The sequence below is a fragment of the Volvox carteri genome (assembly GCF_000143455.1).
Source record: "Volvox carteri f. nagariensis unplaced genomic scaffold VOLCAscaffold_8, whole genome shotgun sequence".
In the NCBI taxonomy this organism is placed as follows: Eukaryota; Viridiplantae; Chlorophyta; class Chlorophyceae; order Chlamydomonadales; family Volvocaceae; genus Volvox; species Volvox carteri.
In genome coordinates, this window is record NW_003307551.1 from 2072308 (window position 1) to 2092768 (window position 20461).

General features: G+C 59.8%; 3 protein-coding genes across 3 annotated transcripts in view; all 3 read right to left on the reverse strand.

Moving 5' to 3' along the window:
* VOLCADRAFT_88378 (uncharacterized protein) overlaps window positions 1-254 on the reverse strand; it is a gene marked incomplete at both ends in the record, with an annotated part of 12830 nt that extends 12576 nt beyond the window's left edge. The window contains one exon of the mRNA XM_002948055.1: window positions 215-254. Coding sequence (XP_002948101.1) covers window positions 215-254 — 40 coding nt within the window. The remainder of the gene's footprint in view (window positions 1-214) is intronic.
* A 2907-nt stretch (window positions 255-3161) lies between these two features.
* Window positions 3162-4932, reverse strand: VOLCADRAFT_57564 (uncharacterized protein; the record flags this gene model as incomplete). The annotated part of the gene is made up of 3 exons (XM_002948056.1): window positions 3162-3290; window positions 3399-3763; window positions 4788-4932. Coding segments are annotated over 3 exons (639 nt in total), but the record flags the coding sequence as incomplete, so codon positions are not given.
* A 6549-nt stretch (window positions 4933-11481) lies between these two features.
* On the reverse strand, window positions 11482-13803 carry pde2 (3'5'-cyclic nucleotide phosphodiesterase). Its single transcript, XM_002948057.1, has 6 exons — window positions 13290-13803; window positions 13086-13187; window positions 12637-13020; window positions 12338-12568; window positions 12166-12270; window positions 11482-11994 (listed from the first exon to the last, which is right to left on the reverse strand). The coding sequence occupies exons 1-6, from the start codon at window positions 13626-13628 to the stop codon at window positions 11707-11709; spliced, it is 1449 nt and encodes a 482-aa protein (XP_002948103.1). The 5' UTR covers window positions 13629-13803; the 3' UTR covers window positions 11482-11706.
* Between the last annotated feature and the right edge of the window lie 6658 nt (window positions 13804-20461).

Here is a 20461-nt window from a genome sequence, read left to right on the forward strand (position 1 = left end):
TCAGCCCAGATTGCAGCAGGTCGGATGGATAACAGGCCACAGGGCACGATGTGGGCCTGTGGCCAACCAGCGCCTCTATGTCACCGCGCGACGCTGGGACCTCATCGACTCATCAGCAACCCTTAGGCACTGCGGAGCTGCATGCACATGCCCCTGGTGTGCACGAGCTGGTGGGAGCCAGGTGCTGGCCCCGGCCCGCGCTCAATCCCTTTACCTGGTCTCCGCCGAGCTTCACTGCTTTGCACTTCTTTCATATCGGTCTTTGCTGAATCTATAGTTACCTTCCTTATTTGTCCTTTTTCCATTCATCAGCTCTTCGCATTCCTTTTCGTGTTCGTTTTCTTGTTGCTCACACACCGTTTCCCTTCGTTCGCATGTCCTTTGCCCGCTGCCTCTGCCGCTGCCCGCCGCCTCTGCCGCTTGTGCCGCCTGGCCAGGTGATTATAGCGGGCTCAAGATTTCTCGTTTGTTTCGCGCTACGTCGGCTGGCTAGCTGGTTGGGTTGGCTGGGTTGGTCAGTGGCCACTCAGCAAGCCGGGCATATGTAGGGCGGGCATGCACTGTTGCCTTCACCAATTTTTAAAACAACCAGCAAATCATGTCCAAACGTTCTCCAACCGTTAGTAGCACCGCAAAATTCCAAGCTTTTTTGAGCCGCCTCCAGTTCAAAAGTCATCAAGCTTACAGGCACTACGGTTGCACGACAGCTTGCCACGCGAAGTTGAGCAGGGGTTGAGGTGCTGGTCCGTTTTGTTCAACAGCTCGAGCTTAACGTAACCATTACAGTTGTTGGCGCATGGTTGATGTGTTGTCAAGTGTGCGTTTCCGGACCGCCTAATAACCCAACCCGACACTGCTAGCAAAGTCGGAACTTCGGAAGGCCAAGGTATTCGACAATCGAAATCATTGTGGGTATCTGGTGAAGCAGCTGGCCGCGTATTATTAGGTTTGGCTACGGAAGGATTGAAGGAACTGTAGATATAGCTGATGGCTGCCGTATTGGACTGGGGTGAAGTGCGAATGCGTCTGTTTGGAAGGCGAAGGGGGCTACGGCTTGTTGAAAAGGAACAGAGGAAGACGAATGCGCGATGTGAGTACTTGGACTAAGAGATGTGGTGGAGTAGTGCTGTGCGCGTGAGACCGACAGGAAGTATGAGGTATCTGTGCCCAACGGAAAGAGGAAGCGCTGACCACGGAAAAGAACCTTGCTTTCGTGTGTATAGTACAGCCCGCCTATATGCATCAAGATGCGAGGCTGCGCCAGTGTGTTGATGACCTGTAATAAGTACTGTGGTTAAGCGGACGATGAGGACGAAGAGGAACCGGAACACGTTTTACAAGGTATAGCGGCAGCAGTGACAGCCTGCCTTTACGGACAAGAGGAACGACGTTGTGCAGACGGGACGGGGTGTGACCACCGGATATGTACAAGTAGCCGTGCAGAAGAAAGCTCTGCAGCAAAGCATGGTATGCTTGCAGGGCAACCGGTTATATGGATCTGGAAGCCATATTCACGCAAGGCTGATATGTCAAGCAAACCAAAAGTAAAGCAGCTTGGCCAAGTGGCTATCAGGAGCTGAGGTGCGGCGCCGCGTTGGGGGGCATCTGCGCTGGGATTCATCGCCAGGCCTAGCTCTGAACGCCAAAACGCATCTGTTTTTTTGTTCCCTGCGTGATGTAACGCTCCGCTTCACGAGGTCACATGTGTTTTCATTGCTATTTGCTATCTGCTACCCAGGCAGGCAATTACCCATTTGTGCATGAGCGCGTTGCGAATCACACCTGGGACACATTCTCGGCTTTCGAGAGCTGGCCTTTGCGTGGCAGGCCGTGGCCTTCGCATTTTGGAGTTGTACGGAGTTTTTATTCGGCAGTCGTACCTGCATATCGTTTGCTTGAGAGCTGCTTAATGAAAAGCCTGTAAATAGCACCCGAATGTTTGAGTCGGGCAAAAATACCTAGCTACGCTAGTGAACTCTTTCGTACAAATTAGTATAAAATGATGACAATTTTACTACGCAACGTGGCGAATCGAAAGCCTCCTGGGAAGCACATGAATCCAAGCCTACCATGGAATGTTTTGAGGTAATTATAGGATGAAGAAAAAAACTCCGACTTATCCCCCTTGTCGCACAGATTCTACCTTCTTGTGCCTCTTGTACGGCACTGAGACATGTCCACACCTTCGCTGACAGTTGGGGACGATTGATGCAAATGATGAAGTGGAAGACATATCTCCTACATGTCATGCAGAGTCCATACTTGCACTTTCTTTTACAATTTTCATGGAAACCTTTGCTTTGTTGCCAAAAGGCCTTTCATATGTATTTAAAGTAATTCCTTCCTGGTAAACTTATTTTTATTGTGGTGTTTTTAGCTTAACCGCTACCAGCTGAGAGCTTGCCTACTGGTGAAACAACTACCACCGCTGATACGAACAAACTTTTCGCTTCAGAGTCTGTCCGGTGAAACGTTACTGATATGTTGGCAGTCACAATTATGTGATGCTACTGTCGGCTTGGCGCACACGGCTTTCGGCACCCTATTGGCCCTTCACCGAGTTAACGCCGCGAGGAGCCTCGGATGAGGCTTACGCAGCTTGCTGAAGACACGTAACTGGAGGCATATGTGGAAAGCGTATGGTGGTCTATGCGTATGTTGGTTGGCAAAGCGAAATGCGTCGTCGCACGCGTGCAATCCAACACCTGTCGGAGGCACAGCACTTGGAGAAGCAACCCAACAAGACGACGCGTCCAGGGAAGCGGAGCAGCGGATGCAGCCGGGGGCATCAACGTCCGGCCGCACCGAGGACTCACCTCCCGTCCTCCAACACGCGACCGTGAAGCAGCTGCGGGCCGACGCCGCCGGCGGCCTGGGTGCGCAAAGGTCGAACTCGATTTCCTCTGTCTTGTCTGAACTGAGATCCCAGTTAGAAGAAACGCAACAGCAGCACCCGGGCCAACACAGCGGCGGCAAAAGCGGCAGCCCAGTCCCTCTCCTGGCTGAGGCGCCGTCATTCAAGAGCGTCCGACAGGCGGCCCCGGCCGTGCGCTTTGTGACATCCAACGGCCAGCTCAGTGACCTCTCCGGCACCGACGGGCCCGCCAGTGCCGCCCGTGGTACCACCACCGCAAGGGGGCCGGCGACGGCGGCGCTGGGCATCAGCGGCAAAACCTCCCGGGTGCGGCTGCTGCTGCCAACTGATTCGGGAAAGAGCTCCAGGGGGTCCGACGGAGGCCGGGAAGGGGATGTCGCGGCGAGGAACCCCGTGGCGCCGTCGGCATCGGCGGCTAGCAGCTCTCGGAAGCTGCTCAAAATGATATCTTCTTTGGGCGAGGTGCGTGGTCGGAAAGTGTCCGGTAATGCGGTGGCCTGCTGCCTGCCGCCGGTTTTGATACGTGGGCGACTGGAGGTAGGAGGTAGGGGGCGGCCGGGGTAGAGTCACCCGGGTCACACCCTGGAGGTAGGAGGTAGGGGGCGGCCGGGGTAGAGTCACCCGGGTCACACCCTGGAGGTAGGAGGTAGGGGGCGGCCGGGGTAGAGTCACCCGGGTCACACCCTGGAGGTAGGAGGTAGGGGGCGGCCGGGGTAGAGTCACCCGGGTCACACCCTGGAGGTAGGAGGTAGGGGGCGGCCGGGGTAGAGTCACCCGGGTCACACCCTGGAGGTAGGAGGTAGGGGGCGGCCGGGGTAGAGTCACCCGGGTCACACCCTGGAGGTAGGAGGTAGGGGGCGGCCGGGGTAGAGTCACCCGGGTCACACCCTGGTGTGGAGATGCGCACCGGTGCCAAGTCACCTGGAGTGGTGAGGACTGTGGCGGTTCGGATGGGGTTTTTGGAAGCGGGGGGGCAAAGGAGCCCACGTGTGCATGCATGTGTGACCATGTATAACACGCACATACGCCTTACCCGCATTTGTAAGAAGGGTGTTTGGGGGGGGGGCCGCTGGGGTTGTCGGTGGGTTGCAGGAGATCTGAAAGGGACCGACCTTGCGGCGGTTGGTTTAGCTGAGCTGGGTGGGGAAGACGTGGGGGGGGAAGAGATGTGGATGTGGATGTGGATGTGCCCGCGGGCCCTCTCCAGCAGAGCCGAGCCGACCCCTTCCCCTCCCTCTTTCTCCATCCCCTCTTTCTCCCCTTCTCTCGCTCTCGCTCTCGCTCTCAACCCCCTCCCTATCACAGGGTAGTACACTCCCCCCATGTCCTACTCTTCGTACACACTTGCCCTGGCAGCAGCTTCACTCCTTCGTGGTTCGTCTTTCCCCCCCCCGTCCCCCCATGGGAGCCCCTTTAGACCACACTTTGGGTGCACACGCCCAGAGTGTACAGTGCAGAGAGCCATCCTTGCCTTCCTCCCCTCCGCTGCCTTCCTCCCCTCCGCTGCCTTCCTCCCCTCCGCTGCCTTCCTCCCCTCCGCTGCCTTCCTCCCCTCCGCTGCCTTCCTCCCCTCCGCTGCCTTCCTCCCCTCCGCTGCCTTCCTCTCGTGTAACTGCATGTACACATGAAAACGCGAACAACGGCTACACACGCCACTGGTTGTGGTTACACTGCGATATCATTCGACCTGATGGGATGTCATGTGATGTGATGTGACGGCATTCCGCAGCCCCGCGCGCTGGCTCAGCTAACTGGCTTGCTGCTCGCGCATCACGTGGACTATCGCTCGGATCTGGAGGGCATCATGGCGACCCATGGGTCAGCCTTCCCCAGCCACCTGCTGGAGGAGATGCTCAACAGGAACGGCGTGGCGATGCCGCAGAAGCGCCTCAGGTTGATCACGATCCTCTACCGGGCTGACGAGGCCCGGCCTCAGGAGAGGGCGCGAGCGGGCGCCAACGGGGCGGCCGAGGCCGCAGCGGGGAGGGACACCGGCGAGATGGACGCGGAGATGGGCGGCGGGAAGGTGGGTGGGTAGGTGGGTGGGTGGGTGCTACTTATTTTGAGTGCGTGTGGGGGGGGGAAGAGACCGTCGGTACGCTGCGAGGGGATGGCGCACCTCGGAGCCTTACACAGATACACAGACAGACACGCACGCGACCGACCAGTCCAGGGAGGCCTCAGCGAGCAAGAGAGCGGGTCGGCGGGCCGGTGGGTGAGCGCGGTCGAGGTGACCTCACCTGGGCGGCTACCCGGGTTGCGGTGACGTTGTGGTGGGCGGGCAGGGGCGAGGGGGCGGCTGAGCTGAGTTGGATGGGAGCCATGGAACCGAGCGGGGAGAGCTCACCCCAGAAGCGCTCACCCGCGAGAGGCCTTTAAGCAGAGCCCCTTTATAAAGTCCCCCCACCTCTCCCCGCCCACCAAAGCTGCAATCCGTCCTGGCGCCCACATACACACACATACACACCGCCGGCACCGCTTGTCCGCTCCCCCTCCCAAACCCGTTGTGTGTTCCCAGATTGACGGGGTGGCCCTGCTCAAGGACCTGGACCGGGCCGCGTTCCGCCACATCGCCTTGGGTATCTCGTTGGGGTCCCACACGGGCAGCGGTGTGGCGGGGGGGAACTCCCCCGTGCCGCCCAGCGGGACCTCCACCGCAGCCAGCAGCCGTAAGGCCCTCATGGCGCCTGGGCAGCTTGTGAGGGGGTGGGGTGGGTGGGGGGAAAGGGAGGGACGGGGGCTCACGCGGGTCAGACATTCCGGGGTCGGAAGATAGCTAAGGGACGGGATCGTGCTGATGGCGGGGAGCGCAGAGGGGGGGAAAGGAAAGAGGTGCATGCGCCTTGCCGCGACTACCTGCGACTAGCTAGCGGATGGCATCGCTGGTTAGTCGGGCAGGGCAGGGCAGGGCGTGCTGGTGTTGCCGACCGCCTCCATACTTGCAGTGATGATGTGTGTGAAGAAGGGGGCTAAGAAGATTCGTACTTGGATCAGCAGGGGCTTGTCTCTGGGCCGCTTAGCCGACCGCGCATGTTTTCTTCCTTGCCCCCTCCCTGGCCCCTCTTTACCGCCCTGGCGGTTCAGGGTGACAAGGCCCGCATCCTTCAGCTGGTCGCCACTAAGCTGGCGGAGGATGAGAGCCTCAGGATTCGGGCTGGCAGGTGGGTGGGTGGGTGGGTGGGTGGGTGGGTGGGTGGGTGGGGCCTGGTTTGGGCCGCTGGGGGATGGGGTTGCAGCGCGGCTGGAGGGTGGTGCTGGAGCCGGCTGTGTGTTTTCCGTCCTTGGCAGAAATGATTAGGGAGCTCAGCTCACAACGGGCGGCGCATGGCGAGTACTTTACTTCAGGTGAGGGGTGAAGGGTGAGGGAGGCTTTGTTTGGTGGCGGTGGTGGCGGTGGTGGTGATGGTGGTGGTAACCGCCTGACAGGGCACACGGCCCCTGCTGCGCCCCTACCGCCTCTTGGTCCGCTCTCCTTGGTGCTCCTGGCAGCTATCCTGCTGGCCCCCGCCCCGCCCTCCTCCCTCCTCCCTCCTCCCCCCACCCTTCTCATTCCGGTAACGACATCCCTCTACTTAACTCCCCCCCCCCAACACACACACTCCTCACTGTCCCCTTGGGTGCACAGCGATGAGGTGCTGACCCCTGAGCACATCCAGGAGGTGGTGGAGCAAATTGACCTGACAAGCGTTGCCGTACCCGTGGGTATACGTGCGCCGTACGTGCCCTCCACGGAATACGCGGTTAGTAGGGCCCTCTGGCCGGGGGAAAGGGGGTTTTAGGGGATACCACGGTAACACGTGCAGGCCGGGTTTTGGGACCCGTGTTAAGGCGGAAGAGGAGGAGGGCTCCGACTGGGGACTGTGTCTGTGGGGGAGCCGCGGGCAAAGAGGAGGAGGGGCAAAGCGCCGGAAAAGAAATTATACGTGTCGCGAATGCTGGCAGCTGGGTGTTACTGCTCTTGAGGCCCCACCCCGCGCTCCTCCCCCTCCTCTTCCTCTTGCCCCTCCTGGCTATAAGCCAAGACAGGGCTCCGGACCGGGTGGTTTCCTTGCCTTTCCTTGCCTTTCCTTGCCTTTCCTTGCTCGCCTACCTCAGCGCCTCACCCCTCTCACTCGACAGCCCCTTCACGCCGTGCAACCGCAACCCTCTTCACCCTTCCCTGCCCGCCCGCCCGTCCTCGGGACGTCCGTCCTCCTCGCTGCGTGGGCTCGGGCTCGCTCCGAGTGGTCCCCGCAGGACTCGTTCCAGGTGCCTGTGTGGTCCCTCCGCGCCATGCACCTGCGCAAGCAGCAGCGGGAACGGCTGCTGGCGGGGTCTGACCCCCACCTGCGGCGGCTGGGTCAGGCGGGGCGGGAGGCGCTCAAGAAGACCCTCACCAGCCGCTCGCTCATGCAACAGCAGGAGATCATTGCAAGTGCCGTGGTGGCAGGTGGGTGGTAGTGGGAGGGTGGAAATGGAGTTGCGCACACGGCTGGGCGGTGGACGTAGGGCAGGGGATGCATTAAGACCCCTCCCCTTTGCAGAGGGATATGCTCCTCCCGTGTCACCCCTGTCTTGCTGCAAACAAACGCTAGCGGCAACCGCATCGTCCGGGGGGGGGGGGATAAGCTAGGTTACAGCTAGGGCTGGAGCCTTATCCGATCGGCCTTCCCCCCTCCACTTCTCGCTCGCGGTTCGTCTTCTCTCCACGTGCCTCTTACCGTCTATGCTGTTGTGCGCGTTTGCTTATTCGAGCAGCTAGAAGCCGCAAGATAAGAGGGCAGACCCCCGGGGCGGATGCGGTCGCCTTTTGCGAATTGGAATCTTGGAACCATTCTAGGGCAGCCAAAACACAACAATCTTGACAGCCCCTCGGCGGCCTCGCCCCACGCTCGCCCGCGCCGCCTCTCCACGTCCCTTCCCCTTTATTCGTCCCATCACCACTACCACATCCCGTTAATGTTGCAGCCGCCCGCGCCGCGGTGGTCCCCGCCGCTCGTCTGGCGGAGAACTCGATTCAGCTGTCGGGGCCAAGCCGCGGAAACAGCCTGCAGCGCACAGGATCCAGAAATATCGGCGGAAGTGCGCAGCGGCTGAGTGCCTCGACAGTATCAACAACCACCGACACCGCAGCTGCCGCAGCTGCCAAAGCCGTCGTCACGGCCAAAGTGGACGGCAGCGTTGGTGGTGGTGGTGGCGGCGAGGTCGGGCAGAAGGAGGAAAGGCAAAGCGTTAACGGTGGCACCGGCGTCGTGGGAGCCCCGGGCAGTTCCCAGGCGGCAGCATGGCTGCAGACTGTGCCGCGCGCCCCCGCCGATGATGGCGGACGGGAGAGCGGCGGTGAAGTGGTCGCCGGGACTTTGTCGACTGGACGGGCAAGACCGCCCTCCTTGGGCCTCGGCGATGCTGGCAGCAGCAGCAGCAGCAGCAGTAGCGGTGGTGGTGGTGGTGGCGATGGCGTTGGAGCAGCTCTCCTCCCCGGTGGTGGCGCCTCTTCAACATTACGGACAAAAATTGCGTCACAAGAGTGCGATGACGATGGCTCTACCGGCATCAGCAGTGGGACGGGGGACTCGGCGGGACGCCCCTCACTGACTTCACTTGACGCGGCGGTGCTAGGCGTGACCAGCCGTAAGGCCCTGGGCTCCGCTGGCGGCGACGCGATGATCTTGCCCGTGGTGGTTGTGACGCCCACGTGCAGCACGGAGCTGCAACAGCCTCCTTCAGCATCATCTCCGCGACACCAGCCGCCGCCGTCGCAGACACCCATGCCGCAGTTGCAGGTGCCGCAGCGGCAATCACAGTCGGTCTTGCAGGATCTGCTGAGCCAGCTGCAGCTTCACTCAGCGGAGTTGAGTGTGGCGGGAGAGGAGCTGAGGCAGTTGCCGCAGCAGCCGGCGGGGGTTCTGCCACAGAGCGCGTCGCCGGATACGGCGGTGCAGGCTGCGGTGCAATGCACGGCGTCCGGTGGGAGTCCTCACGCTCCCCACCTTCTTAGAAGTGTGTGGGAAGGCGGCGGAGGGGCAGGAGGCAGCAGCGGCGGCGGTGATGGAGGCAGCAGTGCCGTCAATGAAGGCCGGAGCGAACGAAAAAGGACTCCGCCGGGCGTAGCAGGTAGGCAGCTGTAGCAGGTAGGCAGCGGTTGCCGAGGTGGTTTTCAGTTTCATCTTTGTGTTGTGTTTGGCAGGCGGCGTGTTGCGAGGTTGGTTGTAGTCATATGGCTCGCAGTAGTCCAATTATGGCGTCTTTATTTCCTCGCAAAAGCTGGTTGCGCTAATGGAGCAATCATCCTGGACGACCGCAGCCCATCATCGCACACGAATGCGACGGGACGTTGTGCGTCAGGAAGGTCACCAGAGGTCCAAGGCGTCGTCCTAGCGGTGGTGGACCCTCTGGGGCGTTTGAGAGGTGGCTTGGCGCTCGTCGTCATTAGCACAGCGGGCACCACCCCTGTCGTGTCGTGGGGTGCTGCGCTGTGTTCATCTTCCCAACCCCCTGTAACCCGTTATGATTACCTCCTCCTCGGCGGCCGGGTCATGTCTGGGTCTTTGTCATTTCCCTCTGCCAACAGCCGCTAACAACGTTTCGACGGGCGCCTCCAATTCGTCGCCATCGAAGGACCGGAGCGGCGACGGGAACGATGGAGAAAGCATGTCGTGGCCCGCTTCAACCCCCGCCGGGGGCCCTGTCCAGCAACCGCGGCAGAGGCATGGATGCAGTGGCAGAGAGCCGCATCATATGCCCGAGGCAGACTTGCTTCAGGTCCATGAAGCAGCAGTACATCAGCGTGCCCTTGGAAAGGAACACGGTGGCGGCACCGCCCACCATACACAATGTAAGTTCGATTGGGGGTCTGCAATCAGGCAGCGGAATACGACCGCTAGTACTTGTTGGCGCGTGACAGTTTCTTGGAGTTTGTGCACATGCTTGATTTACCTCCTCTGGTGAGCACCAGCACACGTATACTGTGTGTGGAGTCAAGTTGGTAGAGACGGGCAATGCATGGTACCGCAACCCGAACGGGTTACGACGACGTTTCCTGGACATAGGAGCAGTGGGAAGAACCACTTTTATCCGTCGTTCCACGTGGGGCCCAGTCGAGTCAGGTTTGCTGAAAGGTACCATGCGCATCTGCAAGCCGCCTGTTGCGGAGGGTTAACTCTACTTGGGTGTTTCCTGGCAGGTGCAGATGCTTGGAATAGCCCGTTAATACTCAATTGTGCACGTTACGCGTTTGTTGGCTAGCAGTGTTTGTCACGACGCCGTAGCATTTGTCCGTCGTTACCTTGCTGCACACCCCCCCTCCCTTTTGTTACAACATGCCTACAGGATGCTAATCGCGAAGGGGCAGAGACCGTGTAGCACATCTCACGGGGCAGGCGTTAGGAAAAATAGCCTGAAGCCTTCGCGCTGAGGGTTGTTATGCCGTTCGCCATAGCAGCGGCAATCGGTATTCTGTAAATGTGCCGAAGCTTTTCGCCGTCGCACCGAATCACGGGGAACAAACTTGCAACGAGGAGCTGGCCATTACTGGCTCCAGCGCACGCATCACGAGCAAGTTGATGCAATACAGATAACAAGGACAAGTGTTACGCGGTGTTGCATTCGGTTTGGACTCGCTTGTCACATTTGCATTGGCACAATGATCGAAGTGGTTCCTTTCCATTCTGAGGGATTCACAACGAAATCCCGTGGTTATTTGAGCTATAATACCAGGGAAACGTAGTCACAGCGGTTCAAATACACCATTAAATCAATTCTCAACTCCGGCCTTCGGCTTCACGCGGGCCTATGCGCTACATCAAGCTCAACAACTAAGCCACAGCCTGCCACCCATTGCGAAAGAACAGCCCCAACGCCAGCGCAGCATGCAAGAGCCTGCCTAACGGAGCTGCCCGAGGACGCTCAAACACCATGGATGCCCATGCACCAGCAACAGACATAAGGCCTGTAACAAGGCTGGCGGGTCAGCGCCAGTACGAAACACAGCGCATACGCATGTTCACTCATACATCCTGGTTGATATGCTACCGTCGGCGACTGAAACATTCGGCGGGTGCAGGTACGATGTGACGGCCATGCGTACCCGCCACAAACCACGTCAAATCGCAGTCTCACCCGTTGGTTACCCCTCCCGAATGCGGTTGGTGGCTTTGTCCACCTTAACTTCCCGACAGCTCCGACACTCTTAATCGTGGCCCCGAGCAACGGACATCTTAAGGAACACACATGATTTCCGCCATGATTCGCCGTAGCCATTGTGAAGATGATTCCTGTACCGCTGCCGAGTGGACCACAACAGACTGGACAAGTGCCGCGCCATGAAACCCAACGATTCCCGTCTTGAACCGATCATCGCCCGTTCAGCCTGAGCACACCCGTACATGGCACTGATGTGCCATGTAAGCACGGCCGGGCTTGATGCATTTCCTGCCTCCTCACGGACCTTAAACTGTAAAACCCTCGATCCCATAAATCACGCGCACGTCACTCACGTTACATGCCAGCCCCCACCCTGGGACATAACGGCCCAAGCATGGACCTTCATGGGAGAGCAAGTTCCCAAGTAGCCTATCCCACTGAGTGCATGGACTGTCCCATCAGGTATCTCAACCCTTCCGGCACCTGTAGTTTCAGACTCGGGGATGCTGGTGTGTTTACCACACGTATAGCAACTGGTGTACAACGCCAATTGCACCACCCGAGCCCACTCTTACGAGCTTAACGGCGACTAGTTCCGCGCGCGCCAATCGGTTCGCCTGAAGGACGTAGCAAACCTGGCCGCTGTCCCGGCAGCTGGATGCCTCAGAACTGTCCCCGCACGCGCCAACGCGCAACGAATTAATGGCTACTCACGGAGTTCGCAGTGGCAGCTGCCGATCCTCTCTAGGGGTCGGCGCTTGCGGACGCGGAGGCACAGGTGCACGCTGCTGCTGCCCCTGTCCCTGCGCCGGTTGCTGCTGCTGCTGGCCCTGCCCGCCTGCCCCGTCCTGTTGCTGCGCTGGCTTCGGCATCAGGTGCGGCGGGAGCACCAGCCCCGCCGCATCCAGTGCCGACCATTCCCGAATGGTCAATTCGAGGTGCTCCAACGCCATCCTGACAAAATCCGGCGCCGCCCGCTCGAAGCAAGTGAGGGTAGGCTGCATGGGCATGGCAAACGCGTTCTAAGTTTAAACAGGTGAGGCACGCACTGGTAACACGCCCAAGGTAAGCGGGAGAGTCGCAAGAAGACAGACAGCCTCAGCGGTATTACTAACTCACCCATATCGGCCAGGCCAGGCACACCTTGCTATTACATCGCATGTACACACCTTTAGAAAAATGTTAATAAAACCCAGTTGCGCGCGCGGCATGTTCATGGTAGTCCGGTTGCACATGGCCGAGACGGGAAGGCCGATTGCGGCCTCACGGTCACCCTGCGAGGGAACCGCTTAGCATAAACCAGAGGCATGGCAGTATTTGGTTCAAGAAATGAAGACACACCTGGTCGCAGAACTCCTCGATGACCCGCTCTGCCCAGCCCCGAGCCAGGTGGAACGGCCGCGACGGGTTCGCGATGTCCGCTAAGTGCACGAGCATCTGGTACAGAAGCGTGCGATCAGTCCACTCGCTAAGGTCCGGTTTTGCATCCACCTGGGTCGTGAACCGGTTTAACAAGTCGAAGTGCACTGCCATGTCCGTCGACAGCACCGTCTCGATCATGAGCTTCCGTATCTGCAGCGCAACCCGCACCCGCTCATTACCCTCAAGAGCTTGTGAAGGTGGCGAAACGAATAACCTACTTGCTTCTGGTCGTCCACGTTGAACCCGCTGAAGATGTCCAGGTCCGGGGACTCCCGAGCTATAGCGAAAGCCCGTGCGATATGGAAGTTCTCATTAATAGACTTGTCATTGTACATAGTGGCACGTGGATGCCGACTGTTAATAAGAAAGTCGTTGTTGACGCCCAGGTGCCCTAGGTCATGCACCGCAGAGGCGATGATGATGCTGAAGTACTCGAGCTTAGGGATCTCCTTTACTTGCTTCTTGAAGCTCTCCAGAATCACTGCAGCTGTTTGTGTGACATCCGCTGCGTGTGTGTTGTTGTGATACGAGTTGGGGTTGTATTCCTGCTCCACCCGCAACAAGAAATTGACGACTTTCGCGCGGTCCAGAAGCCAGCCGTCCTGCGCTCACAGGTCAAGGTCAGCAAACGGACATCCCTGAGCCCATTAAGAAGGACGGCGCTTACCAGAAGCTCGTAGGTTTCGAGCAGGGTGACGGTGATGGTAACCAGCGGGTTCCCATGTGTCCTTGAATATAGCTCAAACGCGTTGAAGTTCCATGCAAGTGTCTGTGGAAAGAGCATAAGGACATTCCAAAAGGAAAAGGCGTAAAAGCGGTGACCAGCCACGGCTCTCCGTGCCGATCAGCAAAACGTGGAGGCACTCCGGACCTGGTCGCGGATGGAGTCGCACCAGGCTTGCCGCTGGCTGGCATACTTGTCATAGACTAGATGGCCCGGTGTTTGCCGGTTCGAGCTTGAAGCATTCTCATCCTGGTCCGCGACGTGGTTGGCGTGAGGCCCCGCAGGGGCTCCGCCGTTCATGTTGGCCTGATGGCGAGGAGTCGAGTTGCTGGGCTCCTGCCTCACGTCGTGCTGCTGAGGCGGAGGCAGAGCCCCTCTATCATGACGCCTGAGGAGCTCTGCTGTTTTGAGGTCTATGCGAAGCCACCAGGCGCAAAGGCGCGATATGAGCCGGAGTGGAAGCCTGAGCACTGCCAGGACGACCATGAACCAGGGCTATCCTCTCCTTGCTGTCATCCTGGCAGCTGCTCCTCTGGCCCTTGTTGGAAAGGCGCAGCTAAGCGCCCTGCCGGCCTAGGTAACGGACGGGGCCTGCATTGCCGGCTGGTCGGGTTGTTGGGCTGACAGTCAACTTGTAAATGTGCGTTTGCAGCAATAGCAGTAGAAGCAAGCCTTGAGCCTAGAATGCTAAGTAACTATAGCAGGTCTTACGAAATACTGAGGGACTCTCTGAGTGGAGTCTCCTAGGAATGCTCCAGGGTGGCACCCAAAGGTCGCTAAAGGCTCCTTCGCAAAAGTTTCTTGGATGTATAGAGAGGTCTTCGTATGCATTTAGCCTGTATGACGGTTACCGGCTCAAACACGTTAGGCAGGGTTACTAACTCCACATGTATCGACTCTCGGCTGCAGAGCGAGTCGCAAAGCTGACATACCTAGGAGCATAATCCGTTTTCCCTCAGCAATGCTGTGTGTTACCGCCTCACATAGCCTGCCGTGACTAGACCGTCGCTAATGTATTGAAGCTCAAAGCGGGTCTCCAATACTACAGAGTATTTATAACTAATATGTTACATTCCTATTAGGGAGCTCGATATTTTAACACAACGCCCGTCCTGAGTTTCTGTGCTGCCCACCGGCCAGTGGCCTGCAGGACGCGTTGGAACTGGCCGATGGTTTTAGGACGAATGTGCTTATGGAGTCATCGAAGTACATCTTTTTATGCAATTGTGTGCGTACTATGATTTGGGTTGTTGCGCTGAAGTCTTTTCCTGGAACGTGCAAGCTCAGTGCAAGGGCAACCTCGGCAAACCTTCCCCTAGCCCCAACGGTAAAATAGTCTGGTTGTGTTGAAGGCGACTTCAAATTTTTGCCACAACCACAAGGGTGAGGGTCAAGCCAAACGTGAACACTTTTCATCACCGCACATGACTAGTAACTAATCTTTGGAACATAAGGCACTTGGCCAGTTTGCAATTCCTCAATCATTTACCCAGGACAGAAGCAGCGTTCCTCAAAAACTGTACGGTACGACAAGCACAACCCAATCTGGTCCACACCGCGTCACGCTACCTACCGCACGTGTACCGAAGTGTAACGTAGGAAGGAAAAGTGGAATTGATACGGAATGAGCAATGAACTTTTCAAAGAAGGAAAGTGGAGCGAAAAGCGCCGCGGTGGCTACGCAACGCGGCGCGACAACATGGTATAGCGGGATTAGGAACGAGCATGACACTGGACGAGAGTTGATGCGGGGAGTTACTCATCGTCAGGGGTAGAAGGCCCCAGAAGGCACATGTCAGGCCCCGTTTGAAGGTGAGGGATTCTTCCAGAGAAGACACCGGATCTACGGCACCCCCCTCCCTCAAGACCCAACATCCCCATACCCCAGCCACTTAACAAGCTATAGATCAGTACAGACCAGCGAGACGGGATATCATTTGCCCGGGAAGGGGGAAGCATCCGCCCTCCTCCCCCCCCCTGGACAGGTCCTAGCGCATGCCGCACACCCCTCCGTTGACCTTCCTATCCCCTTCCTACGCCCCCGTAACGACCGCCTGAAGAACTTCGCTGGCTCCGCCGGCGTACGTCGATACGTGCCCCATGTGGGCTGGGGCCCCGCACGCCAAGCGACGGACCAGCTGCCGAAAATCGGTTGCTCCCAAGGCGGAGGTGTTACTTGCCCACCGCCTGCTTACGCCTGGCCTTCGTTTGGTTGCGACAGGTGCTGTTATTGCGTTTTCCTCTTCTGATCCTATCATTTCATCTTCTGTGTGTGTTTGTGTGTGTGTGTGTGCGACAACTGGATAACCTCAGCCACGTAGCTCTGAGCAGGGAGGTGTAGGAAGCCCTTGACAACCCCTCCCCTCCCTGCGTTCCACTCCCGTCTCCCCTCTCGCCCCCGGTCCGTATCGGCGGCAGGTTTGCAGCAGAGGCACCCCGGGGGTAAGGGCACCACCACCGAGGGCACATGTGCAACGCACACTCACACACAGAGACACCCACACTCACATACATACATACGTATGCTGCACACACACCAATGCGGGTGCGGGTGCGGGTGCGGGTGGGGCTACGGGTGCCTCAACCTCACGAGTGGGTACTTATGTGGACACACACACACAGAGAGAGAGACACACACACACACACACACACACACACACAGAAGTCCGGCAGCTGGTCACCCAGCTGGCCCGGCCCCGCTTCACTTGCACCCAATATAATATCAGAAGTCCGGCCACGCTAATGTTTCACGATATGCCCAAGCTGTCACATGAAGCCAGGCCAAGTCCAGGTCCCCCCGCGCGGCTGCTCGCGGACGGGCCCAGTACCCCCGGGGGGTCACGGACCTAACCTCACGTACGACGCCCCACCCTCTTTGACCACGACGTCCATCCGGTCAAAGTTGGCTGTAACGCTGCTGTTCGTCTGCCCTACTACCAGCACACTGGCGTGCGGCAAGTCTCGGAGCACTCGAGCCACCCGCTCACAACCTGTGTTGTCCAGCTGCTGAAGAACCTGAAAGCGGGAGGGAGAGCGAGGGAGGGGAAGGGGTGTGAAGGCGGTGTGTGATGAAGGCGGGAACACAAGGGGAGGCCGGGAGTCACATCTACTGACGCACGGCCCGCTCAGGTCCTGACTCCGTACAGCAGTGCCGTACCTCGTCCAGGACCATCACGTTGCACATCAGCCGCCGCCGCCGCCGTGCAAGCTCCTCAAAACCCAGGCAAAGCGCCAGGGCCACACGGCGCCTCTCCCCGCCGGACAGCTGCCGTACATCCCGCTGTCTAAGGGAGCCGTCCATGGGGTTGCGCACCTTGATGACCTGTACGGGCGGCGGGGATGGACACGGCGATAAGGGGCAGGGCGCAAACAATCGTTGAATACGAAGACCAAGGCGGATATACCACCGCCATACGGAGGGCTCCAGGGGAGAGTAAGAAAAGAGTACGGCAGCAGGATGATCAAACTCGGGGTACACAAGGGGCTACCCAGCAGCAGTAGCGGCAGCGGCGGCAGACAAGCGGTGAAGGGCTCCCCGGAGGGCAATACAGATGGGCCGGTAAGTGGGCCTCGTATATAACCTGGGGCCGTACAAGGTCAAACTGCTGACATTCCAGAGCACCTGGCGGCTGAACCCGCACAACACCTCCCGCCCACGCCTCGCCTTTGAAATTTCTTCCTTCTCCTTGGCTCCGCCTCCGCTGCCGCGCCCGCCTCCGCCTTTGCCCCCGCTCCCGCCCCCGCCGTCGCCCCCTCCTGCCCCTCCGGCCGGTGGCTTGGTGGCCCGCAGTTCCAGCACAAAGCCGTCACACAGCTCATTCAGGTAGCCGGCAGTGTAGGCCTGGTTGCGTGTGTGCATGTGGGTGCAGGTAGAGTGGTGGAGTGCGGCGGGGTAAGTAGGAGGGCTCAGCGGCCCTAGGTGGCAACCCAGGCGACCACCTCGCCAAAAGGTGCGTCCCCAGGGCCAGGAGGATGCACAGAGCGCTACTCCAGCTCAGCTGTACTGCCCGTGCTTCCGTACAGAATGGCCTTCCCACCCACCTGCAGCTGCGCCAACACATCTTCCAGCACCAGGCTGGGTATGCCGCTGCGACCGAGCGCTCGATCAGCCTGACTGAGGGCGGCTAGGTGGGCGTTGGAGGCGGCCTTCGGGGTGGGGGGGCGGGAGGGGGGAGAGGGGCCAGGAGGGGGGGGGTTAAGAGAAGAGGTAACGGGGGCTGTCAAGGCGGCCATGTCCGACATCAGGGGCACGTGGCAGGTTGTGTGTATGTGTATGTATATAGGGAAAACGGGGGGATACGAACCGTTACGTTCCCAGGGAAGGCGGTTGTGGGAAGGTGAACCACCCCTTCTTTCCACCCACTCACCACATCCGCCTCCGCCTCTGCCAGCTGCATCTCAACATCCGCAAGCTCACGTTGGGCCCTATGTGGAGCAGGGTGGGGTGGCGCGGTGCGTACGACACACTGGATCGTGTACGGCACGTCAAAAGGTCGTACGAGGATCAGTCAACGCGGGCGGCACCTAAGGGCAGGGGGAGTCAGGGATAGAGGGCCGATGGAGGGGCCGCCATTCCGCCTTGGGGTTGCGGTTTTGGGAGCCCAAATTGGTGCAGGGAATACCGCCTTCCGGCCTTTTCCCTGCCGCCCCCCTTTCCCGGGGTCTGCCGGGCAGGTGCTACGTCGCGCCGCTTCATAAGGCCCTTTCCCCCCTCTCCCTTTTGCATATCATCCCCCCTCCCGGACAGGAGTATTCAAACAGAAACCAACCCGGCAACCAGCCCCTCACCACCCCACCTCTGGGTGCCGTACCTGCCCCGCAGCTCGGACCGAGGGTTGGCGTCTCTCTGGACAGCCGCAAGCTCCGACACCGCATCCCGCCAGCCCGCCACCCACCGACCGGCCGCCGCTGCTGCCTCGCGCCCCGCAGCCGCCGCCGACCTGGCCGCAGCCAACAACTGCTCCGGAGTACCGCCACCACCACCACCACCACCGCTCGCCTCCGTTGCCGCCACTGAAGACAACACGGCATTAGCTTGATTATTAAAACCACATTCGCCACCGTCTGCGTAATGTCTAGTCATGACGTAATCACTGGGAAAGTAATCTTTTCAGGTAGCTCGCCTCCTCGCATAAGATATCATTTTACAATGGATACCCTCGCCGTACTTACGCGCGTCTTCATGGTACGGCAATCCCAACGTCGTATCCGGTGTCGTACCCGCCCCGAAGGGGTGGGTCCCAATGTCGCTCTGTGCACCAGCGGCGGTGGTAGAGGTGTTGGTGGTGAAGTGTACGGCGTCCCAAGTGTCAGCGGTGGTAGCTGCCGCCTGGTCCAGTTCCGAAACCACCCGCTCCAGGTCGGAGGCAGCCGCCAGCAGGTCCCTACCGCCGCGGCCGGGACGTTGGGTTTCGTGACGGGGGGAGTCGTACAGCGCAGTGGAAAGCAAGTGGTGCAGGCAGAAGCTAGTTGGCGAGTGTGTGTGTGTATTTCCCCGCCGGAGCCCGGCGGCAGTGGCCAGTAATTCGGGTCGGGGAGTCCGGGGGAAACCCGGGGGGCCCGGGAAAAGGGGGGAGGGGAACAGGGGGCCCGAGAGGCAGATACATCCCTGCGCCTACACAGCTACAGCTGCATTCCACACCCGCCACAGCCGGCTCCCCCCCCCCCCGCACCTCCAGGGGCGTCCCCAACATCAACACCATACACACGCACGTGCCGCACGCAGGTACCCCTGCCCCTATCCCCTCCCCTTGGAGGGCGCTCCCCCCCGGCTCCCCCCCGGCACTCCGCCTACCCCCTTATCCGGTTGCTGGCGGCCATCCTGCCCTGCAGGACCCTCAGGGCCCGCTCCGCCTCCCGCCAAGCCGCCTCCCGGGCCTGCACTGCCGCCGCCTCAGCCGCCCGGACTTCCCGCTCCGCCTCCGCAGCCGCAGCTCGCGCAGCATCAGCCGCCCTGCCCCGCCGGAACGCCAAAGCCATTGCGGCAGTTAGTGGTTAGTAGTTAGTACGGCCGGGCGAACATGCAAGGGACATAGGACAACAGGGAGAGAGAGGGGGAAAGGCAAAAGCCACCCCGGCGGCCCCACCAGGAGGGGGGAGTAAGGCGGAGGGAAGCTGGAGAAGCGCAAGCCGTCGAGCGCTAAGCTCGCTCGCGATGCTGTCCTGAGCTCCATGGCCCGAGAGACCTCCCCGTGAGCCGCGCGCCGCGACTAATCGGCCCCCACTGTCCCTGCGACGTTCCACAGCGCCCCCACTTTCCCTCCCGAACCAACACACTCCCCGGGCCCCTCTCTTGCCTGCGCTCCGCCTCCAGCCGCCGCCGCTGCAGCTCCCCCACCGCCGCGTAGGCCTGCGGGTGTGTGTGCGTGTGTGTGCGGGGGAGGGGAAGATGAGATGGTGGGAATAGGCATGAAGGATAGGGAGAAGTGGACCAGGGCAGCAGCGGCCCGCAGACAGGCAGGGGAGGGAGCCGAAACACACACACACACTTCCTCTTACGACCCATCTCCCCCCGCTGGTCATCACTACAACGGGCCAGCACAACCCTCTCACGCACCATTCACATCTACACACTTTCAACCCCCGCTCCCCACCCCCCGGCCCCAGCAGCACCTGCGCAACGAGCCCCGCCGCAGCCTCGTAAGCCATCTGCGCCTTGCGTTCCTGCTCCGCAGCAGTGTCGTACTCCTGAAAAGACGGCGGTGTGTGTGGGGGGGAGCCGAATTCCCGGCCTAGTAAGTGTGTGTCGGTGGTGCGGTATGTGTGTATGTATGTGTGTACGACCTGTATGTTGGGATGGAGAGAGGGGAGGAGAGGGGAGGGACGGAGGGAGGGCAGCCACCTCCCAATCCTCGAAATCATTACGGTGGAAAGTAAAAGAATGCACCAAGCCGTTTGCAAATACACACACACACTTTTCAGGTTCCTATCAGGGCCGGGGTTACCACATAGGTGTCGTACCAATCGAGCCTCCGCGATGCCCCCCTGGAGCCGCTCCACGTTGGCAGCATACTGCTGCTCGCTTATAGGCTGCCTGCAGGCACGGAAGACAATTGTCGGTTTGTACGGGCCAGTTTGTACGTGAATGTGGGAACCAATGTGGCAACTAGGGTTTGATGTGTGATTGGGTGCGACTAAGTAAATTGGCTGGAAGTATGCCCTCCTGATGATGCCGTGCAACAGGAAATCGACAGCCAGTGGACAATGAGCGCCCTGGAGCAATGCGCTACAGCCCTATGGGAGCGTTGCAGTGACCTTTCCTGATTGCCACCGCCTGCCCCTTAGCCCCCCCACCTCCTCCTTTACCCCCCCCCCCCCCC